The 23,878-nt window shown below is 44.6% G+C and overlaps 1 protein-coding gene across 2 annotated transcripts in view; it reads right to left on the bottom strand.

Moving 5' to 3' along the window:
- Positions 1-23,878, bottom strand: part of DENND1B (DENN domain containing 1B) — a 1,279,546-nt gene that overhangs the window by 858,311 nt on the left and 397,357 nt on the right. For both annotated transcript variants that reach the window (XM_086954825.1, XM_086954820.1), the window contains exon 4: positions 15,444-15,493. In XM_086954825.1, the coding sequence (XP_086810951.1) occupies positions 15,444-15,493 (50 nt within the window). The remainder of the gene's footprint in view (positions 1-15,443; positions 15,494-23,878) is intronic.

Genomic DNA, 23,878 nt, shown 5'->3' on the forward strand with positions numbered 1-23,878 from the left:
TTAAAAACTTGTAAGAATGGAATTTGCCATGTGCTGGTAGAATTTGAATATCTAAAATAGGTGCTTACATAATTAAAATACAAGATTAACCATTTTAACCATCATTGTGTTAATTTCGAAATGGTATTCAACTACAGATTAGACAACTAGAGGCTGTGTATTGGCAATAGTGATTATTGAGTGGAGTTTCTGAATAGGAGATAATATTTAGAAGCAAACTGAGTTCTACACGCAAGCCAATTCATAAAGAGGTAAATGGCTGAGCCATATCTTGGGTTGACTTGAAGTGTCAAAGAGCAGGTCAAGATATAAAAACAATAGGATCTGAACCATGCATCACATGTTGCGTAAAAATATTCCTAAAAACTAAAATATTTATATGTTTCTTCAACATATGTATTTCATCAGCTTAGAATACTAAAGTATTTTTTTCTGCTAAAAAACAAAGGTTATAGTGACGTTATAGTTACGTTTTGCAGCCACACAAAACGTAACATTTAAAAAACCGAAAAAGAATACTGAAATTTACCAGTTCTAGTTTATTGCGCTAACTATAACTTATGCCCCTGCTAGCCACTGCTTATAACCTCAAGTATTACATCACTTATGACAAGTTAAATAACATCATTGATTACATCACTGATGACATTTCAAATGACATCTCTAATGACAACACTGACTGCATGAACCAAAATGTGACAGTTTCTATATGGCTTTTGGAAAACAAAGTATTTAGCAAACTACGCCTACTCCTAATTTTCTATCACCTCTCTATTTGTAATGTGCATACAATTTTGCAGTATGCAAGACATGAAGCATATCATTGCAATCACCCATATCTAGCTGTTATTAAGCTCTTTTTAGTGGTGTTCAGGTGTGTTATAAACATAATGGAACTCTAGATACTAATACAAACAACCATTTATTAAACCTTGAGTACCATCCAAAATAGTGTTTTGTTATTATTTATCCTAATGTGAACTGGCTGTTAATGAATATGCTACTTACCAGTATGCATCTGTTCTTGGCATGTAGGGCTGCTAACATTCATATCTTAGCATTAGATCGCCGCCTAGTGTTGGGTCCGGATGATCGCACATTGTTGTCCTGGAAGAGTCTTCGAAGTGTCCTGAGATAGGTGGCTCCTCCCCTGGACTACAGTGCGCATGGGCATCGGCTCCATCCCCAGATTGTTTTTCGCCATTGTGGCAGAAGATGGAGTGTAAAGTGTAAATGATGTCCATGCTAATGATTGAATACAATAGTATATCTGCAGCTGCGACAGGCACCGGGGAGGAGGGTGGGCGATATGAATGTTAGCAGCCCTACATGCCAAGAACAGATGCATACTGGTAAGTAGCATATTCAGTTCGAGGCATGTGGGCTGCTAAATTCATATCTTAGCATAGAATATATAGCAGTCCCTCCATCAGCGGCGGTTGCCTGTGCCAGCTGCAGAAACCTGAAAAAGTGTTTTGAGAACAGCCTGTCCTACAGCAGCTTGCTGCTTGGAATGCACGTCAACACAGTAGTGTTTTGTAAAGGTATGTGGTGTAATCCACGTGGCTGCTCTGCAAATGTCCTCTAAAGGAATGTTCCCTAGGAAAGCCATGGATGCCCCCAATTTGCGTGTGGAGTGCGCCCTTGGGGGTATTGTTAAAGTGCGCTTGGCCTTGTGATAACAAATTTGGATGCACTTAACAATCCATCTGGCTATTCCTGCTTTGGAAATCGGGTTGCCTTTGTGTTGTGGTGAGAAGGCAACAAAAAGCTGTTTTGTTTTCCTAAAGTGTTGTGTCCTGTCTATGTAGTACATCAACGCCCTCCGTACGTCTAACGTATGGAGCATTCTTTCCGCTACCGTTTGCGGGTTTTGGAAGAATGCCGGCAAGTCTATAGTTTGGTTGAGATGAAACTGTGACACCACCTTTGGGAGGAATTTGGGGTTAGTACGTAGCACTACCCTATTTGGATGAATTTGAATGAATGGCTCTTGTATTGTGAGCGCTTGTAGCTCACTAACACGCCTCAGTGACGTAATAGCAATCAGGAAAGCTACTTTCCACGTTAGGAATTGTAGTTCACACGAGTGTAGTGGCTCAAATGGTGGTCCCATCAGTCTGGTGAGGACCACATTGAGGTTCCACACCGGAGCTGGCGGTGTTCTTGGGGGAATGACTCGTTTCAGACCTTCAAGGAAAGCTTTAATGGCAGGCACTCTGAAGAGAGAGAGATGCTGCCTATTTTGAAGGTAAGCTGCGATGGCGGATAGATGTATCCGAATCGAAGTGAACGCTAGCTTGCACTTGTAAAGATGCAGCAGGTAGCAAATGATGTTAGGGATAGATGCATCTAGCGGGTTGATGTCATTGGTGGTGCAGTAAATGACAAAACGCTTCCATTTTGCCGCATAGCATGCTCTGGTTGTTGGTTTCCTTGCCTCCTTGATGATGTCCATGCATTCAGGAGGTAGGTTGAGGTACCCAAACTCTAAGACTTCAGGAGCCAGATCGCCAGGTTGAGCTGTTGCGGATCTGGATGCTGAATTTCTCCATGGTTCTGCGTCAAAAGCCTGGGCGTGAGGCGCAGTCTTTGATGCGGAACCACTGAGAGTTCGAGGAACGTGGTGTACCAGGCCTGGCGCGCCCACGTTGGAGCAACTAGGATGAGTGTCATCGAGTGCTGCCTTAGTTTTTTCGCCACCAGTGGTATCAGAGGTGTCGGCGGAAAAGCGTACGCAAATTTGCCTGACCAGTTCATCCATATCGCATTGCCCTGCGATTGCGGGTGTGGGAACCTGGCGGCGAAGCTTTGGCATTTTGCGTTCTCCCTTGTGGCGAACAGGTCTATCTCTGGATGACCCCACCTTTGGAAGTACGGCTGGAGTACTGATGGATGTACCTCCCACTCGTGCATTTGATGGCTGTATCTGCTGAGCAGATCCGCCATCTGATTGTCCTTCCCTGGGAGGTGCTCCGCCATGAGGAAGATGTTCCTCTGAATGGCCCACTTCCACATGCTCTGAGCCAGATGAGACAGCTGCGGTGAGTGGGTGCCCCCCTGCTTCTGGATGTAGTACATCGCGGTCATGTTGTCCGTCCGGACTAACACCACTTTGTTGCGCAGATGTACAATGAAGGACTTGAGCGCCATGAAGATCGCCATCAGTTCTAGATAGTTGATGTGCATCTTCTGTTGCTGCGTTGTCCATAGTCCCTGCACTGTGAAATTGAGCAGATGAGCTCCCCATCCCTGGAGAGATGCGTCCGTTGTTAGGACAATCTGTGGCACTGGCTCCTGGAACAGTCGGCCCTTGCAAAGGTTGTGTGGAGTCCACCAATGCAGAGAGTCGTATGCCCGACTGGTAACCAACACTAGGTCTGTTAATTGTCCCTGAGCCTGTGTCCACTGATTCGCTAAGCACTCCTGGAGCGGGCGCATATGCAACCGTGCGTGAGGGACTATGAAGATGCAGGAGGCCATCATGCCTATCAACTGCATGAACACTCTCGCTTGAAGTGAGTGTTGTGGTCTGAACTTTCGGATTAGAGATTGCATGCTCTCTATCCTGACTTGGTTTGGTTGAGCTGTGGCCGTCAGGGTATTGATTGTCGCACCTAGAAATTGCCGGACATGTGCCGGCTGAAGATGCGACTTTGGGTAATTCAACGAGAAACCCAAGTCGTGAAGGAGGTGAATGGTGGTTGACATGTCTGCGGCGCACTGCTGTTCCGACTTGGCTTGGACGAGCCAGTCGTCCAGGTAGGGGTAGACATGGATGTTCTGCCTCCTGAGGTGCGCTGCCACTGTCGCCAGGCACTTGGTAAACACCCTTGGGGCCGTGGTGACTCCGAAGAGTAGGACCTTGAACTGATAATGCCTGCCTTGGATTGTGAATCTGAGGTATTTTCTGTGGGACGGGTGAAGTGGAATGTGGAAGTAAGCATCCTTGAGGTCTAAGGTTGCTAAGAAGTCCCCTTGGTTTAACAAGGGAAGAATCTGTTGCAGTGTAAGCATATGGAAATGTTCTGACAGTATATACAGATTGAGGGGACGGAGATCCAGAATTGGTCTGAGAGAACCGTCCTTCTTTGGAATAAGGAAGTACAGGGAATATACCCCTGTGCCTTCCTCCCCCACTGGTACGAGCTCGATTGCTCCTTTTTGCAGCATCACCACCACTTCCTGCTGCAATAAGTGCAAGTGCTCTGCGGACATAGGCCTTTGCCTTGGTGGAATGTTGGGTGGAGTGGATTTTAACTCTAGACAATAACCGTACTGAACAAGTTGTCGCACCCACCTGTCTGTGGTGATGTTGAACCAGACGGGCAGGAACTGTTGTAGTCTCCCCCCGACAGGTGTTAAGTGGTCGGGGGGCAGTGACAGCGAGTCACTGTTTGCTTGGGGTAGAGGCGCGTGAGTTGTTGTTCCCTCTGCCGCGTCCTCTGGTGCTGTTTCCTCTGTAGCCCCCCTTGTTCTGTTTGGGGTACGAGGATTGTGCTCCACCTCTAGAGAATTGTGACTGCTGACCCATTTGTCCTCTGGTGACTCCACGTGCACCTGAGCGACGAAAAGTATTGCCACGAAACTGTTGTGATTGAAGGGCCCCCATAGATTTGGCAGTTTCGGTGTCTTTTTTAATTTTTTCTAGGGTGGTGTCAACATCTGGACCAAACAGTCTATCAGGATTGACTGGTTGATTAAGTATGGTTGTCTGAATGTCAGGTTTAAACCCCGATATGCGGAGCCACGCCTGTCGTCTCAGAATGACGCTAGTGTTAATGGTCCTAGCGGCTGTGTCCGCGGCATCCAGTGCACACTTTATGGCTGCGTTGGAGATCAGTTGTCCCTCCTGTATAATCATTTTGGTGCCCTCTTGAAACTGTGGAGGCAGGTGTTGCACAATTTGCTCTAGGGTGTCGTAATGCGACCTATCATAACGTGCCAATAGTGCCTGTGTATTTGCAATACGCCAGAAATTGGCAGCCTGCGCAGCTACCCTTTTGCCTCCTGCCTCTAGCACCTTGGACTCTTTATCCGGGGGAGGAGCTTCACCCGTTGTTTGGGAGTTGGCCCTCTTTCGGGCATTTGCGACCACCAGGGAGTCAAGAGGCAGCTGTCCCCGAATGTATGCAGGGTCTGCAGGTGCTGGTCTGTACTTTTTTTCAATACGTGGATTGACCACCCTCGCCCTGGTAGGTTCTTTAAAGATGTCCGCCGCATGCTTGAGGACCCCCTTGAGCATAGGCAGTGTCTTTACATTTCTTTCTGAAACTGCAAAAGTGTCAAATAGAAAATCCTCTTCAACAGGGTCAGCATGCATGTCCACATCATGATTAGCAGCTGCCCTTTCAATGAGTGCATGGAAACCTGCAGAATCCTCAGTTGGGGATGCACGTGCACTGAAAGGCTGTGGGTCTTGTCCCACATTATGGGTGTCTTGGTCCCCAAAGTCATCAAATGAATCCGGCTGTGCATCTGGTTCATTAGCTGGGAAAGTGTATTGGTCATCTTCACCATATCCCTCACCGTCAGAGGGGTCTGGAGACTGAGTTGGGCTCCCTCTTGGAGGGGACTGGATAGGTTCCATGAGGCCTGAGGCGTCCTGTGGATACTTTTTCTTCTTCAGGGGGATGACATAGGAGTCCACCGGCTGCGAAGTTATCTTCCTTTTGTAAAGGGTCAATTTGCCTGTATTATAGCGTCGATAAAACACTCCGAATCCTCTTCTGAGTCGATTACTCGACCCGAAAGTGCCCCTGCCGTTGAAGAATCCGACTTCTTCGGTGCCGATTTTGTTGCGAAGGCCTTCGGCGCCTCTTTTGGCGGCAGAAGGTAGAGGAGTTTACTGGCAGATTTGACCGGAACGTCTATCCCCTTCTGTGGCGATGGCGTCGGCGCCGACGAAGCAGCGGCTTTCTCCCTAATTCTCTGTAGTGAAGCAGCGACGAGGGACGTTTCATTCGCAGTTGCCTTTGGCACCGACGAGGAATCCTTGATCTTGGCTTCGGATCCGACGTTCTGTTGGCCCTTTTGAGTCTTGGACGATGATGCAGCGTCCGCCGCCCCAGAGGTCCTGGATCGATGCGCAGATGTGGCCGCTTTCGATCCGTGCGATTTCGACGGCTCCGTTTCTACCACGCGTCCGACCAACGTCCCAGTCGGCGTCGGAGCCGTGCCGCTGTCCTTGGCGGGCTTTGCCGGCGCCGTAGCGGTTGACCTGTGCGTTCCGCCCTTTTTAGAGGATCCCTCCTCTGGCACCGATTTTGACACGGTGGAATCGACAGACTTCTTCGATCTCTGTGGACCGGAGGTCGAGGGAGTCGATGAAGCAGCGCTTTTATTTGATTTAGGTGGTACGGCCGCCATCTTAGGGACGCTGGAGTCCTTAAGTTTCAGTTTCGGTTTCGGTTCGGCCATCTTAGGTGCAGTCGATACCGTATGTTTCAGTTTCGGTTTCGATACCGTCTGTGCAGCAAGTAAGTCCGTGGCCGGGCCTAAAGGCGGGGCCGTGGCTTGCGCGTCGGGGTGTTGGGTAAGGCCGACAGGCGATCCCGTGACCCGTTCCATATGTCCGTAAACTTCGGGGCATAGCTCATCCCCTGAGCTATCTTCCACGGCCCCATAAACTTGTTCGACGTCCCCTACCTCGTCGACGTTTTCAAGGCCTTGATCCACGACTCCGTCGTCGTCCTCCGGATCCGCCTCGACCTCCGTCTCGGGCGGGGAGATTTGAAGATGACGGCTCAGGTCCTCTTCTTCTTGGTCGTCGAAGATGTCGTCCGGTTCCGGGGCCGTTTGGTGGGCCTCCAGGCGCACCGCGCGCCGAATCTTGAGTGTCTTCTTGGACCTGAAACTTGCACAGGCTCTGCAGTTTCCTTCGTTATGGTCTGGTGAAAGGCATTTGTTACAGACCGGGTGCGCGTCTATATGTGGGTATTTGGCCCCACAGAGCGGACAGAGTTTAAAAGGACTCCGCTCCATGCCGGAAAAGTTTCTGTCGAGTCGCGATGAGAAGGCCTCGAAGTCCGAAGAGCAAAAACTCCGCTGATTCCGGCTCCGAGAGACGGAAGAACTCGAGACCGCACGCAAACAATACCGACGTAAGAAATACAAAGCCTTTTGGCCGAATAAAGTTATGTTTTCTCGGTTCCGACAGAGAGACGTCGAGACCGCATCCGAACCCAATGGCGGAAAAAAACAATCTGGGGATGGAGCCGATGCCCATGCGCACTGTAGTCCAGGGGAGGAGCCACCTATCTCAGGACACTTCGAAGACTCTTCCAGGACAACAATGTGCGATCATCCGGACCCAACACTAGGCGGCGATCTAATGCTAAGATATGAATTTAGCAGCCCACATGCCTCGAACATATGTTATTTGGCATGGAATTTTTAGTCAGTAGCTTCACATCTATCCATTAGCCAATGATAATGCATGTACAATCAAGCCCTATAGACAACCTTACAAGGTTTGCAAAAGTACTCTACACACATTGCTGAATTATGCAGAATGGCATAAACCATTTGAACAATGCTTACAAATAAACTGTGATTTCAAAAGCTTGTGAGTGAATCGCACATTCATTACACATTCTTCAACAATGTATACTGTCAGACTTTTCAATAAACTTCTCAAAATCACTCTGCAGCACTCACTCACACTCTGCAGCACTCACTCACACTCTGCAGCACTCACTCACACTCTGCAGCACTCACTCACACTCTGCAGCACTCACTCACACTCTGCAGCACTCACTCACACTCTGCAGCACTCACACTCTGCAGCACCACACACATAAGACCACACACATAAGACCACACACATAAGACCACACACATAGGACCACACACATAGGACCACACACATAAGACCACACACATAAGACCACACACATAGGACCACACGCATAGGACCACACACAGTTTAAGTTTAAAAATTTGTATAGCGCACTACTCACCCAGAGGGTCTCAAGGCGCTTGAGGGAGGGGGTACTTTACTTATCGAATATCCAAGTTTTTAGTTTTCTGAAGGAGAGGTGGTTCTGTGTAAGGCGGAGGTGGGTGGGGAGAGAATTCCAGGTCTTGGCAGCTAATTAGGAGAAGGATCTTCCCCCCATGGTGGATCTTTGGATGCGTGGAATTGCGGCGAGGGCTTGATTGGACGATCGTAGTTGGCGGGTGGGGGTGTAAAAGGACAGGCGCGTGTTGAGGAATTCGGGTCCTAGGTCGTAGAGGGCTTTGTGTGCGTGGGTGAGGAGGCGGAACGTTATTCTCTTGTTGACGGGGGAGCCAGTGGAGGTCTTTCAGGTGACCGGAAATGTGAGCTTGGCGGGGGATGTCTAGGATGAGTCTGGCCAAGGCGTTTTGGATGCATTGGAGTTTTTTCTGTAGTTTGGCTTTGGTTCCGGCGTAAAGGGTGTCTCCGTAGTCCAGTCGGCTTGTGACCAGTGCATGGGTGACCGTCTTTCTTGTTTCGATCGGGATCCACCGGATGATTTTTTTGAGCATACGTAGGATGTTGAAGCAAGATGAAGAGACAGCGTTGACTTGTCTGGTCATCGAGAGGGAGGAGTCCAGGATGAAGCCCAGGTTACGTGCGTGGTCCGTCGGTATGGGTGCAGTTCCCAGGGCCGGTGGCCACCATGAGTCGTCCCAGGCGGAGGGGACACACACACACAACTCTCACCACCACTCTCACCACCACACACACCACCACACACACACCACCACACACACACACTCACCACCACACACTCACCACCACACACTCACCACCATCCGTCAGTGCACGCTTTCATCGGGCACAAATACCATCAGCTGTCAGTGCAGGCATCCACCAGGCACACAACATCAGTGCATGCTTTCACCAGGCACACACACCTCCAGCCGTCTGTGCACACTTTTACCAGGCACACACACCACCAGCCATCAGTGCACGCTTCCACCAAGCACACACACCTCCAGCCGGCAGTGCACGCTTCCACCAAGCACACACACACCACCAGCCATCAGTACACAATTTCTACAGGCACACACACCACCAGCCATCAGTGCACACATCAATTGTTAACACATTCACAATTAACTATTGTAGCAATCACAGTATGGTGCACTTTACTTTTAAACATATTCATCTGAAGTGCAGCATGCCACCATTGCTACAATTCCAATCCAACCCACATAATTCCACTACACACCACATGCATACACTCCATAACACATGGCTAAAAGACATTACCATTTACAATGCCATTCAAAATCAATAACAGCACTTTATAAATTTTCAAATGATATAGAAATGCTCAAATGCACCACTTGACAACTCAGCATGTGCACAGAAATCCCAGGTGAAGAATGTTTATTTTGCTTGCATGAGTTTGATTTAAGCCGCAATCTACATGAAACAGGCCTGCAACACATATTATTCTCCATTGTTTAAATTAAGCACAGTTTGACTTAAAACTTAACTTGCACCTAAAGTGTGCACTGTATAACTTTAACCGTTCTAAATCAGACTTCCCCGAAATACTACACTATTTATTAGTATGAACACACAGATACATAGTCAATCTTTGGTGTATTTCTTTAGGTCCTTCAGTAAATAGTTTGATTTTTAAAGTGAACTACCATTTCATAGACTAATTTGCATAACAGTGGTTTGGATGATGTCGTCAGTCATATCATCAATGATGTCATTTAACATGGCATGAGTGATATAATATGTGAAGTCAGAAGCAATGCATTGTGGGGGCATAAATTAAAGTTAGTTCGCAAAATAAATATAAATGGTGAATTATTATTATTATTTTTTTTATAAATGTTCCATTCGTTTTCTGTGGCTTCACAACCTCATTATACTGTAACATTAACCTTTGCTTTTAACTGCCGTTTTCCATCCCACATACTTGTTGTTTTTTTGATTTTGTGGACACAGCCTAAAACAAGCATTAGAAATGCAATAGGTCTCGGAATTATTTGAGTTAGAGCTAATGGCTGCTCGAAGTCAGGATCAATGACTTCGAGCAGGTGAACCTAGTTCAATTAGAGCAAAAATATATTCATTAAGAATCTTTTGGCTTCCAGTTTGAAAGCAGTCGTTGAGGAGATTCTGCATATTTCCGGTGGAAGAGAGTTCCATATCTTTGGGGCAGCACCGGAGAAGGCTTGGTGACAAGTTCTCTTTTTGCTCAGGATGAGAGGTTTGAAGAGGAAAGTCTTCATGCTTCTTGAAGCTCTACCACCATAGGGTAATTCAAGCTTTTGCGTTAGGTACCTGGGAGTTTTGAAATGAAAGGCTTTGTGCGCCAGAACGGCAATTTTTGACCCCTTCGCAGCGGGGGTAATTCCCCTGCTGTGCTGTGGGCACGCACATCGCCCCCGTGCTCATGATGAGCTCAGCTCGTCATGAGGCACAGTGCTCGTGACGAGCTGAGCTCGTCATGACCACACCCATTTCCGTAGAACGTTCAGCACAGCAGGGGAATTATCCCCGCGTGTGAGCGTTCCACGGCTCATGGCGAGCTAGGCTCGTCATGAGCACACGAGCACCGGGCCTCATGTTCAGCTGAGCTCGTCATGAGCGTAGAAGGTGTTAACTGAATTCAAGCTTCGTAGGGCAACCATTTAAGAGATTTTAGGACTGGGAATATGTGCTCATTTCGTTTGGTGCCTGTAACCAGTCTAGCTGAAGCATTCAGTGATGCCCTTAGTGGAGCCAGGGTGTATTTGGGAAGGTCACACAACATAGCGCTGCCGTAGTCTAGCCTCGGCAAGACAAGCGCTTGGACCACCTGCTTAAAATCAGATTGTGGAAGGCATGGTGTGATGTTTCTAAGTGCTCTCATCAAGTGGTTAGCTCTCTTACAGACATTGCTGATATGATTTTTCATATTCAGCTGCTTGTCTAGGGTGATTCCGAGAGATTAGGCAGAGTCTATGATGAGAGGGGTGCAGCAGAAACCAGTGAGGTTATTCAGCCAAAGGTCTAGCTTGGGGATGTGGTTCGGCAAGAGATGAGCAGGAATTCAGTTTTGGAGGTGTTGAGCAGGAGATGGTTCTCAGTTAACCAATTTTGAGTAGATGAGAGGGTAGTGTTGAGTGCGATGATGTTATCCGGGGATGAGATTTTCAAATAGAGTTGCGTATTGTCTGCATACATATAGGAGAGAATGTTTGGGGAATTTAGTGAATTAGCTAATGGTCCCAAGAAAAGGTTGACGAGGATAGGAGATAGGGCGGACCCTTGTGGGACACCCATAAGTGCTGGGAGAGAGAGTGGTTTGCTTGGACGCTTTGTGATCTGTGGCGGAGGAAGGACGAGAACCATTGTAACATCTGACCAGAGAAACCCATCCTGTTCTTCAGAATGGATAGGAGGTTCCTGTGGTTAACCGGGTCAAAAGCAGAGGAGAGGTCCAAGAGGATCAGTAGGCAGGAGGGTTTGGATCTCCAGGAAAATTCAACTGCTCTAAGGTTGCGCCATTCAGTGTTTAAATTGACATTGTACCAAGGTTTGGATAGTTTTGTTGAGGCATTTTTTTGTTGGAATGGTGCAATGATGTGGGAGATGGTCGAGTTGTAGGAGTCGGTAAGCGACTGAACCTCAACCATCTCATCTTGGGAAGAGAGGGCAGATTTACAGCGGGCAGCTAGTTCATCTGAGTTTTTGATCTGAGGTCCCTTTTCCAGATCTTTGATTTTGTCAGTTGAACCTTCCTCATCGACACCTCCCTGTTAATATAAAAGAGGATGCAGTGGTGATCGGTCCAAAGACAAGGGGTAATGGTATCCAATGTGATGGTCTGCCCTTTCGAGATAATGAGGTCTGGAGTTTATAGAGTATTATAAGTTGGTTAGTCACAGTGCTGAACCAGTTCTTGATCAATGATTTAAGGCAAGATACTGCATGATTTGAAAACCTTAGTTTTTTTCAGTAAATTTCTGGGGTTTTCAATCATATTCAGCCGACATCTACCCTGCCCTCTTTTACCCTTTTTTAAAAACTATTTCAGGGCACCGGTACAGACTCCTCAAGACCTTTAATGGTGGCCACAACATTTTTTTTTCAGTTTCTGCCAGCCCACGAGATCATTCACTACCAGAACCACAGTACCAAAATGGTTAAATGGTGACAAGGCTACTTCAACCAATCAGAAGGGCTTTTTTAAAATAATTTCTGGTAAAGGGAGACTCCAAAGGGACCAATCATCTAGACATACCTAACTTTTTGTTCCTTCAAGTCCAATCTGAGCCCTTCTTTAATATTAATTTCTCAAAAACAGCTGAACAGATGGATACAAAATCTCAAACAATATGGTCTGCGCAAAGTTATAACTTTCTGACAAATTTGATGAAATTACTTTCTTTTTTTCCTATATCAGAGAGCAAAGTTTCATATGGGAAATCAACATTTTGGGAACCCTGCCCCCCCCCCTTTTCCTGGCCTCCCGCCAGACGGATCGGGGAAATTTTCCCTAAAGGAATCAAGGTGGATTAACTTTTTGGGGGGGTGTTTTGTGAAGATACATCCATAGTATTAGGGAAAGAAAAAAGGGTTGTCCTAAATGTAACACCAGAGAGAGAGAGAAAGAGAGTTAGAGAGAGTGTGTATGAGAGAGAAAGTTAGAGTGTGTGAGAGAGAGTGAGAGAGTGTATGAGAGAGAGTTTGTGTGAGTGTGGGAGAGAGTTAGAGAATGTGTAAGTGAGAGAGTTAGAGTGTGTGTGAGAGATTTAGAGAAAGTGTGTGTGTGTGTGTGTGTGTCTGCGTGTCTGTGAGTGTGTACAAATATGAGAGTGAGTGAGTTTTCCCCCCTCACCAATTGAGAGTGTGGGCATAAAGCACTTCAGGAAAATATGTTTGGTCCCCACTGGAGCAAGTGAACATAAGGGAATATGTCCTGATAAGAGAAAAAAAAATACGGCGAGCTAAGGTGGCATAAAAAAGCACCCTGTGACTAAGTAAGCAGGGGCATCAAAGGATCTACCCAAGAAGTCAACATTTTTAAAGTGACAATTCTACTGCAGGGTTTGTGGATCTCTAGCCTAGATTCACAAACCAGCAGAAAGTCTCCAAAGTATGCAAACCATGCCAGGGGGTCCTCAAACCTCTCTGAACCAAAAATACATGTCAATTTTAGCCACACTACCGATGACAGTAATTAAACAAAAAAACAGACTTGTTCGAAAATCCTCAAGACCTGGCCATGATGGTAGCTGAAGTCAGAAAAAATGTCCTCTTTCGCCAAATCAAACACATCAATTACAGACACCTCACATATCCATACTGCATCACCAGAGCATAAACGTTCCAAAATTAAGAAATTTAGATAATTTGTTTATTTCAGAATAAAATACAACGTAAAAAAAGAAATTAAAATGTTTTTATCTACAAAATACCTAAAAATGTCATACGCAAATAAGCACGATATCACAATTCATAAAACAAAAACCAATGAAATTTGTAACAAACAAATATACAAATACACAATAATTGTACACAGAAAACGGGAGAGAACAGAAGACATACAAAGATGTTCATAACATTGTATATGGCCACCCGAGACAATTGAATTATCTGCCAAGTTAGAATGCTTTATATAATTTCATAAGCTTGCAGATACCCTAGTGACAAGTTTCTATACATTAAAAGCCTTGACGCGTTTGGTGGGTTGTTGTTTGATAAAAAACACCTTCTTCAGGATAATTTATGACTCCCGGAATAAAATTGTAATTTCTTTCTAGGTTATGTTCCTGGCAATGCCAGTCTTTAGAGCATTCTCAATCTACTCTAAGGATGTAGAAAACGTCAGCCGAGAAGTCTCTGGTCCAATGTCCCGACAGCAAAATTAAAATCTGAATATTTAAAGTAAACCCAAAGTGCTCTAGGAGTATATGGACGAATAACTCTGGTCCAAACTCCCCACAGATAGATTAAAATCTGTCTCAAAACAGGAACAGATACCCAGTATCAAATATTAATAGAAATTATATAGAATTGGGCATCAATATCGATTCCTTAACCGCATGCGCGCTAGCGGAATTCCGCTCGCACGCTGGGTTTTTTAAAAACGCACTTTGCGTGACGAGCTGGGCTCGTCATCAGCGTGCGAGGAGGCTACGCGATGACGAGCCCAGCTCGTCATCAGCGTCGAAGGGGTTAAATAAACATAGACTGTAGACTGCTATTCATCGATTGTTCCACAGGCCAAGGCGGTCCCCCACGTTTCAGACACCAAACCCCTTCTCGTGTTTGAGATAAATTGATAGAGGTTCCTATATCTTCTATCCCTCAATGGGCCTACAAGGGCCACGACCGCATCACCATGTAACTGACCCAAAAAAATGTTGCAAGGTTATATCAATGGCAAGTGAAGGTACCAGGATACAAGGAAAGTGAAAGTTTTTGCCATGCAAAATGGTCTAGCCTTGGCTAAAGTGGAATGTTTTTCTTCTATTTTTTTTCTTTTTGCAAACATGCAATAGACAGAAACACTGCCAAAAACTAAATAATAAAGAAGTTGCCCTGCGGCCCCGGCACAACAGTCCTGGTACTGAAGTGCACACCTTTTTTGACAGCTGTGCCTATACAATCAGGCAAAAATGCCCTCACTCACAGGGCAGCACCACCAATGGAAGAAGTGGGCTGACCCATGGCTCAGAGCTGTATGCTGCAGTGGGAGGAAGCAAATTGAGGATGACATTTGAACACACCAACGGATGGAGAAGACTATCAGTTTCCTGTGTATTTATGTGCTTAATTTTGATGTTTGAAAACATGAACCAAACTTGAACGCTCGTTCTAGGCCAAGCTTACAAAAAACCTTGTTTACTTGTTCGACTCATAGGTGATGTGGAAGCAGAGACGTTTAAAGGCATGGGCAAAGAGGACAATTGCCTAGGGCCCCCATCTTTCAAGGGCCCCACAAGCAAAGTGATCTTTATATGACCTCTGTATATTTCCTCATCTCAAACACTCTCCCTACCTCTAACTCTAACTCTTCCTCTGTGTCACTATAAGGATTTTTGTGACACCCCCCCCCCTATTAAGATTTATTTCAGCCGTTTTTGTATGACCCCAATACTGAAAGTCAAATTCAATAATGTTTGGCATCAAGTAAGCTTGAATTGTCAGAAAAGGTGTACTAAAATTAAAAGTTGGTTAGAACGCCCCCTCCGCCGCAAATATAGCCTACCCAGGCCCCCAAAAATCCTTAAGATAGGAGGACATGGTTACAGCTGCTCTGCATTCTAAAATCAAAGTTCCCTGTAACAGACTTCGATCGTGCAATAGTATAATGTTTTAAGTGCACTACTGTTCATTAATGCGTGACGAAGCGACCCTCAAAGAAACTGACAAAGTCATAACAAAATAGGCACAGTTGTCAGTTTACATTTACATAAAAGCAAACACTGTTAGCACGCAGCGGTTCACTACGCCATACCTCTCAATGGCAAACGGGAAGCAGAACTTTGGCACACTCTGCAGCACTTCCTGTAAAAGAAAAGAAAAAAAAAGACACCGTGAGGTATTAGAACGCATTACTGCAAACCACAGGCGGCGCTGCGCCAGAAGAATTGAGGATTCTACATATTAACACTCTCCTGAATAAGAAAACAATTTTTGACTGAAATAATTGATTATTAAAAGGGTATTATGCAGGCGCTCGGCAGCAGATGCAAAGGCAATGGTGGGGGAGCCCCGGGAGGGGGAGGTCCCGGCCTTGAGGGCTCTAACACCCTTCACATCTCCGCCGGGGCTGCCTCCAACAAGGCCAGATGGATTCTGCGCGAAGCCCCGCGCCATATGGGCAAGGCTCGGCGGCGGCTGCTTGTACCCGCAAACTAGCCACGGGGCCTTCGCGGAGAGTCTGGCTCGCAAACGATGTTTTAATTTACGGGGAAAAAAGTATGCAGGCCAGGGAAACGGAGCCGAGGGTATGAGGAGAATGAATCACTGGGCGATGGAAGGCCTCTTCGAATCATGCTAAAAAAAGGTTCATATTAAATTAAATGTATATAATTAAGGCTTTTTTTGTGGCACCCCGGAATTCACACTTCAAGCACAACAAATAAATAACTTTCAATTAAAAGTGGTGGAAAAGCCCTCTGTGTTGCTCGAAACGAAACTGTGTGGCGCTGCCTTTTTGGAAAAAAGAAGAAAAAAGAAAGGCTGCTCCTTCCCATAAACAGCATGTTAAGTTGAAATGAGTCATTTCAAGAAAAACATATCCTCATTTCCTTGTTAAATACCTATTCTAGCTCTGACTCAGGGCAGCACTATGAATACCACGTTGGTGTTCAGAATGAAGTCATTTATCCGCAATTAAGTACATTAGGACAGATATTGGGGGTTTAAAAGGCCGAATGGTTTTGTTTTGTTAAAAATTCATACGGATATTAGTTGTTGTCTGCATAGACATGCACACTATTTAAATAGTTATAGGGTTATGTGGTGAGAGTGAACCTGTTACCACTATTTCTACCTCCGGTAATGACAAAGGATACGGATATTTTTACAGACCACATGGCAAAGTGAATGATCTCTCCGTAATACGAACAGGTTTTGAATCTGATCAAACTCAATAGGACACAAGACAGCATGACCGGTCAGGCCTGAGGTTTGCGATATGCAAGTTCCATGTAGATCTCTGCAGCACGTTCAACCCACTGAGGTGCCCGAAAATGTAACATACAAAAGTTAAAGGTGTTCACCTCATCCCTAACTATTATCAGGATGCGGGATAATCCAAGTTAAGGGGCATTCAACCGCAATCTGGGAAGAGCATGCTTTATATAGCACTGTTTTAATTGTTTTGAGCAATTGTGAATTTGCAATATGTGCTATTATATGGTCATTGTATTGAATGGGAATAATTTTTTAAATAAGAAATATATGTTTGAAGTTGCCTCATACTTTTAAATAGTTTAATGAATGTTCACTGATTTTCTACACTATTATTGAACATTTGCATCGATTATTTTTTTACACTTCTTTTGAATATTTGTATTGATGTATTTATTGGGATGTAGTGTCTCTGAGGAGCCATTACTTTACGTTAAATTTACCACTTGCCCCCACAGATTTTGCCATTTTGTAACTCTGTAAGTAACAGTTATTTCTTAACTCCAGTAGTTCTCACACCATCACCAAGCTTGGAATGATTACAATTTTAGTATATACACAGATCACTAATTATTAACACAAGTCATTATTTCACAAAAATATGATGAAAAAATCTATTGCACTGTTGTTCGTTTGATAATAAAAAGAATGATATAACTTTGAGCTAAGATTATTTCAGAAGGAGAGCTGCAGGTTTTGAAACTTAAAACAGAAGTAAATACTTCAGGCATTAATGTGTGGACTGGCTTTGAACCCCAGAAATGTCTGTAGGAGCACAACATTTCCCAGATTCAAAAGTGACCAAAAAGATACTTCCCAATTGTTATCTAGTACTGAATAGAGAACAAAGATCACAGAGGCTGCCCAGAATCCTTGAGGTGTGTTTCCTCCTTGTTTTTGCCCCAAGCGCTGCAGCCTTTAACCTCCTTCTCTCTTGCGTCTATGTGCCTCGAGCTTAGGGTAGCACTCAAAGATATCCAAGTCCGGCCATGCACTCTCATGCTGGACCCGTGGAGGTTACACGAAGAGGGTCATTTGGATAAACGCCACAGGCCTTGCCCAAACCGATCAATGGAATGCATCGCTCTAAGAAAACATTTTGGTAGGCCATGGCAAAATGATGCTGTGCCACAGGATCAACACTAAACCTCACGGATAAGACCAAACTAGGACGAAACAAGTTTGGGGCTGATTTTGGTCTCTTCTGGAAGGTCTTTGTCTAGCAGTTTGGGATAGACTGTTCCCAAAAGGGGCAGTATTTTAACATGCATAAAGTAGGCCTTTATCTAGAGCAGCACAATGGGCAAACAGCGATTGGTTGAAATGCTACAGCGAGTGATTGCCAGTTGTTAGACTAATTGCAAGCATTCCACCAATTACCTTTCCTGTGTTTTGTGTAACGTCCTAAATGGAGACGGGCATGCCCATTCGTGGGTCCCTTGCTCATGTCACCGGAGGATCCAAGCTATACCTCAATGATGAGACCTAACTTGGTTGAAACCTCTTGGGTTCTTTGTGGGCCCATCTGGAGGGGGCATCCTCTGGCAGTTTGGGAAGGAGTGGTCCCATAACAAACAGGGCCAGTACTGATTTACGTAACGCGGTGTCTTTTCAGGAGTGGCGCACTTGGCCAAAAATGATACGTTGGACTGCTACCCGTGCAATAGGCAGTGGTTAGACTATGTGTAAGCATCCTTCCCTTTACCTTCCATGTGTATCATGACAAAAAAAACATCTTATACTGGACATTGAAGTACATTATGGGTCGACCCTTCCAGGGGGATACCTCAGTGAGGTAAATGCTAGGCGCTGCGATTGCAGGTCACGAATTGAATTCCCAATGAGGTAAAATCACTCTTCCATCCTTCTGAAGCAGGGAAAGATAGTGCCATTAAATTGGACACTAGCAACAGCTGTTATTTACAACGTTCAGAAATCTCAAAAACTGTTCTATAAAAATCTCTGTCAAAATAATGTATTTTTATTATTATATACGTACTAACAGACTAGGCCATTTCACAATTATATTTTTTCAACTGATAGAAGGCTACAATATAATGTCATAGTTTGATGCGTTTTGCATTTCTATGAAGCTGTCTCTCGCTGCCGTTTCCTTTCCGGCTAATCACCACCCCCTTTTCAATTCTATCACCCCCTCCCTCCCGCCTCCCCCCACGTGCGCACACGGCTCCTGCGCCAGGCAGCCTAAGCTCGCTTCCCAACTGGCAGGAGCATCCCTCGGGGGACAAGTCTTTAAACCGCCGCACTCTTTAAAATTCAACCAGGCAGCAGGTCTATAGACTGGCGGATAAACAGTAGAGACAAAAAAAATCCTACCTCAGCTTATGTCAGTGACAAAGCAGCTCAGCGCTTGACTGCTTCTCCCTTGACAGTGCGCGCGGGGTTTACACAGATCAATAGAGGCGAGTCCCCCCCAGCTTCCAGGGCGCACGTGTCCTCCTTAATTATAGGTGCTATTTAAAATGACGAGATGACGCCGATGAATGTATTTACTAAAGATGCCACGCAGAGCTCGGCTTTGAAAAATGGCTGTAGTTAGTAGATGAGTTGTTTTGCAACATGTCTTAGTTAAGAGATGAATAAAGAAACAGGGGATTGTCAGTCTCTGCCAGGTCAGAGTCCTCTAGGCCAACCTCTCAGCTCTCAAAACTTTCAGACCTGGACACAAAAATCTGCATGTTCCATGCAACTTTTATAACCCCACTCCCATATAGGAACATAAACATAGATCGGTCACACCAGAAGCTTTTCTATCAATAGTGCAGCAGGAGCAGTGAAAAGAGGTCCTAGACGTGTGAGGAGGTGCAGTGCTTAATTTGAGCCAGTGCTTGCTGGTGTGGGGTACCAGCACTTATTTTTGGGGACCAGCACTTATTTTGTCGATATCAGATATTTATCAAGTGCAAGAGAGGGAAAACACACAGATCATAAAGATGGAGGAAGAAAAAGACTGTAAAATGACCTTAAAGAGAAAGCAGGAACCTGCAAGTGCAAGAAAAGGGGCAGAGTGTGTCTGGTAGTTAATGAAAGGCTCCTGGCCTTGGTATTCGGTTCATCGAAATTTGATTGCAACGGCAGCCAGCTTCTGTGCAGAGCCCCGGACACCAGCACTCTTTCAGTCACAAATTAAGCTATGGTGAGGAGGCATCTGGACCAGAATGATTGTTGTGCTTTACTACTAATCCTAGGATAGGGGGCCATTGACCTTGCTAGCAATATGGTTCAATGTGCCCTCACCACACCACTGGGTCATATGTGCTTAAAGTGACATGCGCACAGTTACTGGGCTTGGAAACAACTGGGCTTGGAAACATGCAGCCTGGCTTTAATCTGTACTAAGGAGCCACTTGGTGCTCTACTCAAAGGTAACTGCATCAATACTCACAATCTGCAGATGATACAGAGCTTTACTTGAAAGATTCCGCTGCTTCAGGCATCCAACGCCTCAAACACAGCTTGTACATTATCTGGATCTGTATTTCCTGCACCTAACCAAAATTCAGTGCAACAAAAACTGAATTCCTATTATTTGCCAAGAGCAATAATCAAGATACAGTGAAAACTAGAGATGGATGTGCCAACAAATGAAGAGGGCGAGCCACGGGTCTTGCTTAGCTCTTAGAGCCCGTGTTCGAGCCAAGCTGAGCCCTGAAAATGTTTATTATGTAAATCATTAAACAAACATCATGCAAAATATGATAGACTCTTCAAAATTAAAAAAACATAAGTATTTCTTTTACATGTGGAAGTTTTTTAGTTAATACTCACATTACAGCACTGCACTTAAAAGTACTTGTTGAATGTGATAGTTTTTACAGTGCCATTAGTGAACTAAGAGGCAAGACAGCCGTCATGTGAGTCCTATATGTGGCCCACGTTCTTATAGAAACAGTAACGTCTATTAAATCAAACACAGTAGATTTCTGTACATCTGGTCAGTAGTTGTCAATCCCCTTTAGCAGCTAAAGTGGGGGTTGTCACTGGGGCCCCTGGCCTAGTAAAACAGCCCTCTAAAAAGTTAATTAGCCTCGTTTTGGATTCTGCAGGCAAAGCCTACTATTAACACATTAATACTAGGTCTGGTCTAAGACAAGAGGCTTAAGAGCTGCTAAGTGAGCCAAGTTCATTTACGGAGAGAAAAAAATAATTATAAGGCAAATGGAGACAGCTGTACAAGGGGACAGAGAGTTCAGAAAAAATAAGATGATTAAAGAAAGGAAAACTGGAAAACAGAAAGGGTACAGCGGAAAAGGTAGAGAAAAATGGTGAAAGTAAGAAAATGTAAAACAATAAGGGAGGAATAAAATATTGAAAGAAGGAAGGGTGAAGCGATAGGTGAAAGGAAGGCAGGAAAGGTAAAAAAAGAACAAAGGCAGGAAAGGTAAAAAAAGAACAAAGGTAGGAAGGGGATAAGGAGAGATGAATACATTGAAGAATGGCTGGAAGGAAACATGATGGCTGGATGGATGGAGTGACCACTAGATGGATGGAGTTATGGAACTACGGATGAATGGGGGAAAGTATGGATGAATGTGTGAAAGGATGGATGGATGGATGGATGGATGGATGGATGGATGGATGGATGGACTGGTCAGCGAATCTATGGAATGGTGAAAGACTGAATGAAAGTGTGTAGAGATCAAAAGGTGAAAGAGCATTCAAGAAAGGAGGTTGATTTATAGGATGCGAGGATGAGCGTATAGATGGGTGGATATTAGGGTGAATGGAAAAACTAATCTCTCAGTGCTACTAGAGGTCTAGTTTTAAGTGGGAGGGGGGGGGGTATTTTCCTTTTCTGGCTACTCACCTGCAGCTGGTATTCTGAACTCACGCATTTGAAGGTATGCGATAATGAAGAAACGGGAGGATCAATAAAATATTTGCCCAAGATCACACATTTTCTTTACACAGGGAAGCCAGTATTACTCCAGATTTTCTGGTTTCACTGTATAAATCAGCTACTAAATAGGTATTAATTTGTCCCTACTTTTTACAAACATTAATGCTTTGTTTCTACCTCTTTGTGCATGAGAGTACAGCGAGGTTGGCAGACAGAAGCCAGATGAAAGCTAAGCTCATTATGGGCTTGAAGTTCCAACTGGACCTTGATCAGAGCCAGAGCCAGGCTTCACGCTTGAGCCTGGCTGGAGATTTCAGTGGCTCGCCCGCTCTACAGAAAACCTGGCTCAATGAAACAGCCTTGATGTCTTTGAAATCCAACTGTTACTGAATGTCAACTGACTTGGATTCAACCTGGACACAAACCTCTTCCTCAAAGAATACATTGTAAAACCAGCATTTGCAATGCAATAGGTCATGAATTAGGAAACTTTGAGCTATTGGTATTTTAAATGACACATTTTTTATTTATGTGTTGGTTTTGAAAATAGCGAAATTAATAGCTTTGTCATTTATAATGCCAATAGAGTGAGGGCGATAGATAGAGTGTGGGCGAAAGATGGATACAGTGTGGGCGATAGATAGAGTGAGGGCGATAGATAGATAGAGTGAGGGCGATAGATAGATAGAGTGAGGGCGATAGATAGAGTGAGGGCGATAGATCGATAGAGTGAGGGCGATAGATAGATAGTGATAGATAGATAGATAGATAGATAAAGATAGAGTGAAGGCGATAGAGTGAGGGCGATAGATAGATAGAGTGAGGGCGATAGATCGATAGAGTGAGGGCGATAGATAGATAGAGTGAGGGCGATAGATAGATAGAGTGAGGGCGATAGATAGAGTGAGGGCGATAGATAGATAGATAGATAAAGATAGAGTGAGGGCGATAGATAGAGTGAGGGCGATAGATAGAGTGAGGGCGATAGATAGAGTGAGGGCGATAGATAGAGTGAGGGCGATAGATAGATAGATAGATAGATAAAGATAGAGTGTGGGCGATAGAGTGTGGGCGATAGATCGATAGATAGAGTGAGGGTGATAGATAGATAGATAGATAGATAGATAGATAGATAGATAGATAGATAGATAGATAGATAGATAGATAGATAGATAGATAAAGATAGAGTGAGGGCGATAGAGTGAGGGTGATAGAGTGAGGGCGATAGATAGATAGAGTGAGGGCGATAGATAGAGTGAGGGCGATAGATAGATAGATAGATAGATAGATAGATAGATAGATAGATAGATAGATAGATAGATAGATAGATAGATAAAGATAGAGTGAGGGCGATAGATAGAGTGAGGGCGATAGATAGATAGAGTGAGGGCGATAGATAGATAGAGTGAGGGCGATAGATAGATAGAGTGAGGGAGATAGATAGAGTGAGGGAGATAGAGTGAGGGAGATAGATAGAGTGAGGGCGATAGATATAGTGAGGCCGATAGATATAGTGAGGACGATAGATAGATAGATAGATAGATAGAGTGAGGGCGATAGATAGATAGATAGAAAGATAGATAAATAGATAGTTAGATAGATAGATAGATAGCGATACATAGAGTGAGGGTGATAGAGTGAAGGCGATAGATGGATAAAGTGAAGGCGCTAGGTAGATAGATAGATAGATAGATAGATAGATAGATAGATAGATAGATAGATAGCGATAGATAGATAGCGATACATAGAGTGAGGGTGATAGATAGATAGAGTGAGGGCAATAGATAGAGTGAGGGTAATAGATAGAGTGAGGGTAATAGATAGAGTGAGGGTAATAGATAGAGTGAGGGCGCTAGATAGATAGATAGATAGAGTGGGGGCGATAGATAGATAGAGTGAGGGCAATAGATAGATAGAGTGAGGGTGATAGATAGATAGATAGATAGATAGATAGAGTGAGGGCAATAGATAGAGTGAGGGTAATAGATAGAGTGAGGGCGCTAGATAGAGTGAGGGCTATAGATAGATAGATAGATAGAGTGGGGGCGATAGATAGATAGAGTGAGGGCGATAGATAGATAAGAGTGAGGGCGATAGATATATAGAGTGAGGGCAGTAGATAGATAGAGTGAGGGTGATAGATAGATAGATAGATAGATAGATAGATAGATAGATAGATAGATAGATAGATAGATAGATAGATAGATAGAGGGCGATAGATAGAGTGAGGGCAATAGATAGAGTGAGGGCAATAGATAGAGTGTGGGCGATAGATCGATAGGTAGAGTGAGGGTGATAGATAGATAGATAGATAGATAGATAGATAGATAGATAGATAGATAGATAGATAAAGATAGAGTGAGGGCGATAGAGTGAGGGCGATAGATAGAGTG

This window comes from Lissotriton vulgaris, chromosome 1_1, assembly GCF_964263255.1.
Source record: "Lissotriton vulgaris chromosome 1_1, aLisVul1.2, whole genome shotgun sequence".
NCBI classification, from domain to species: Eukaryota; Metazoa; Chordata; class Amphibia; order Caudata; family Salamandridae; genus Lissotriton; species Lissotriton vulgaris.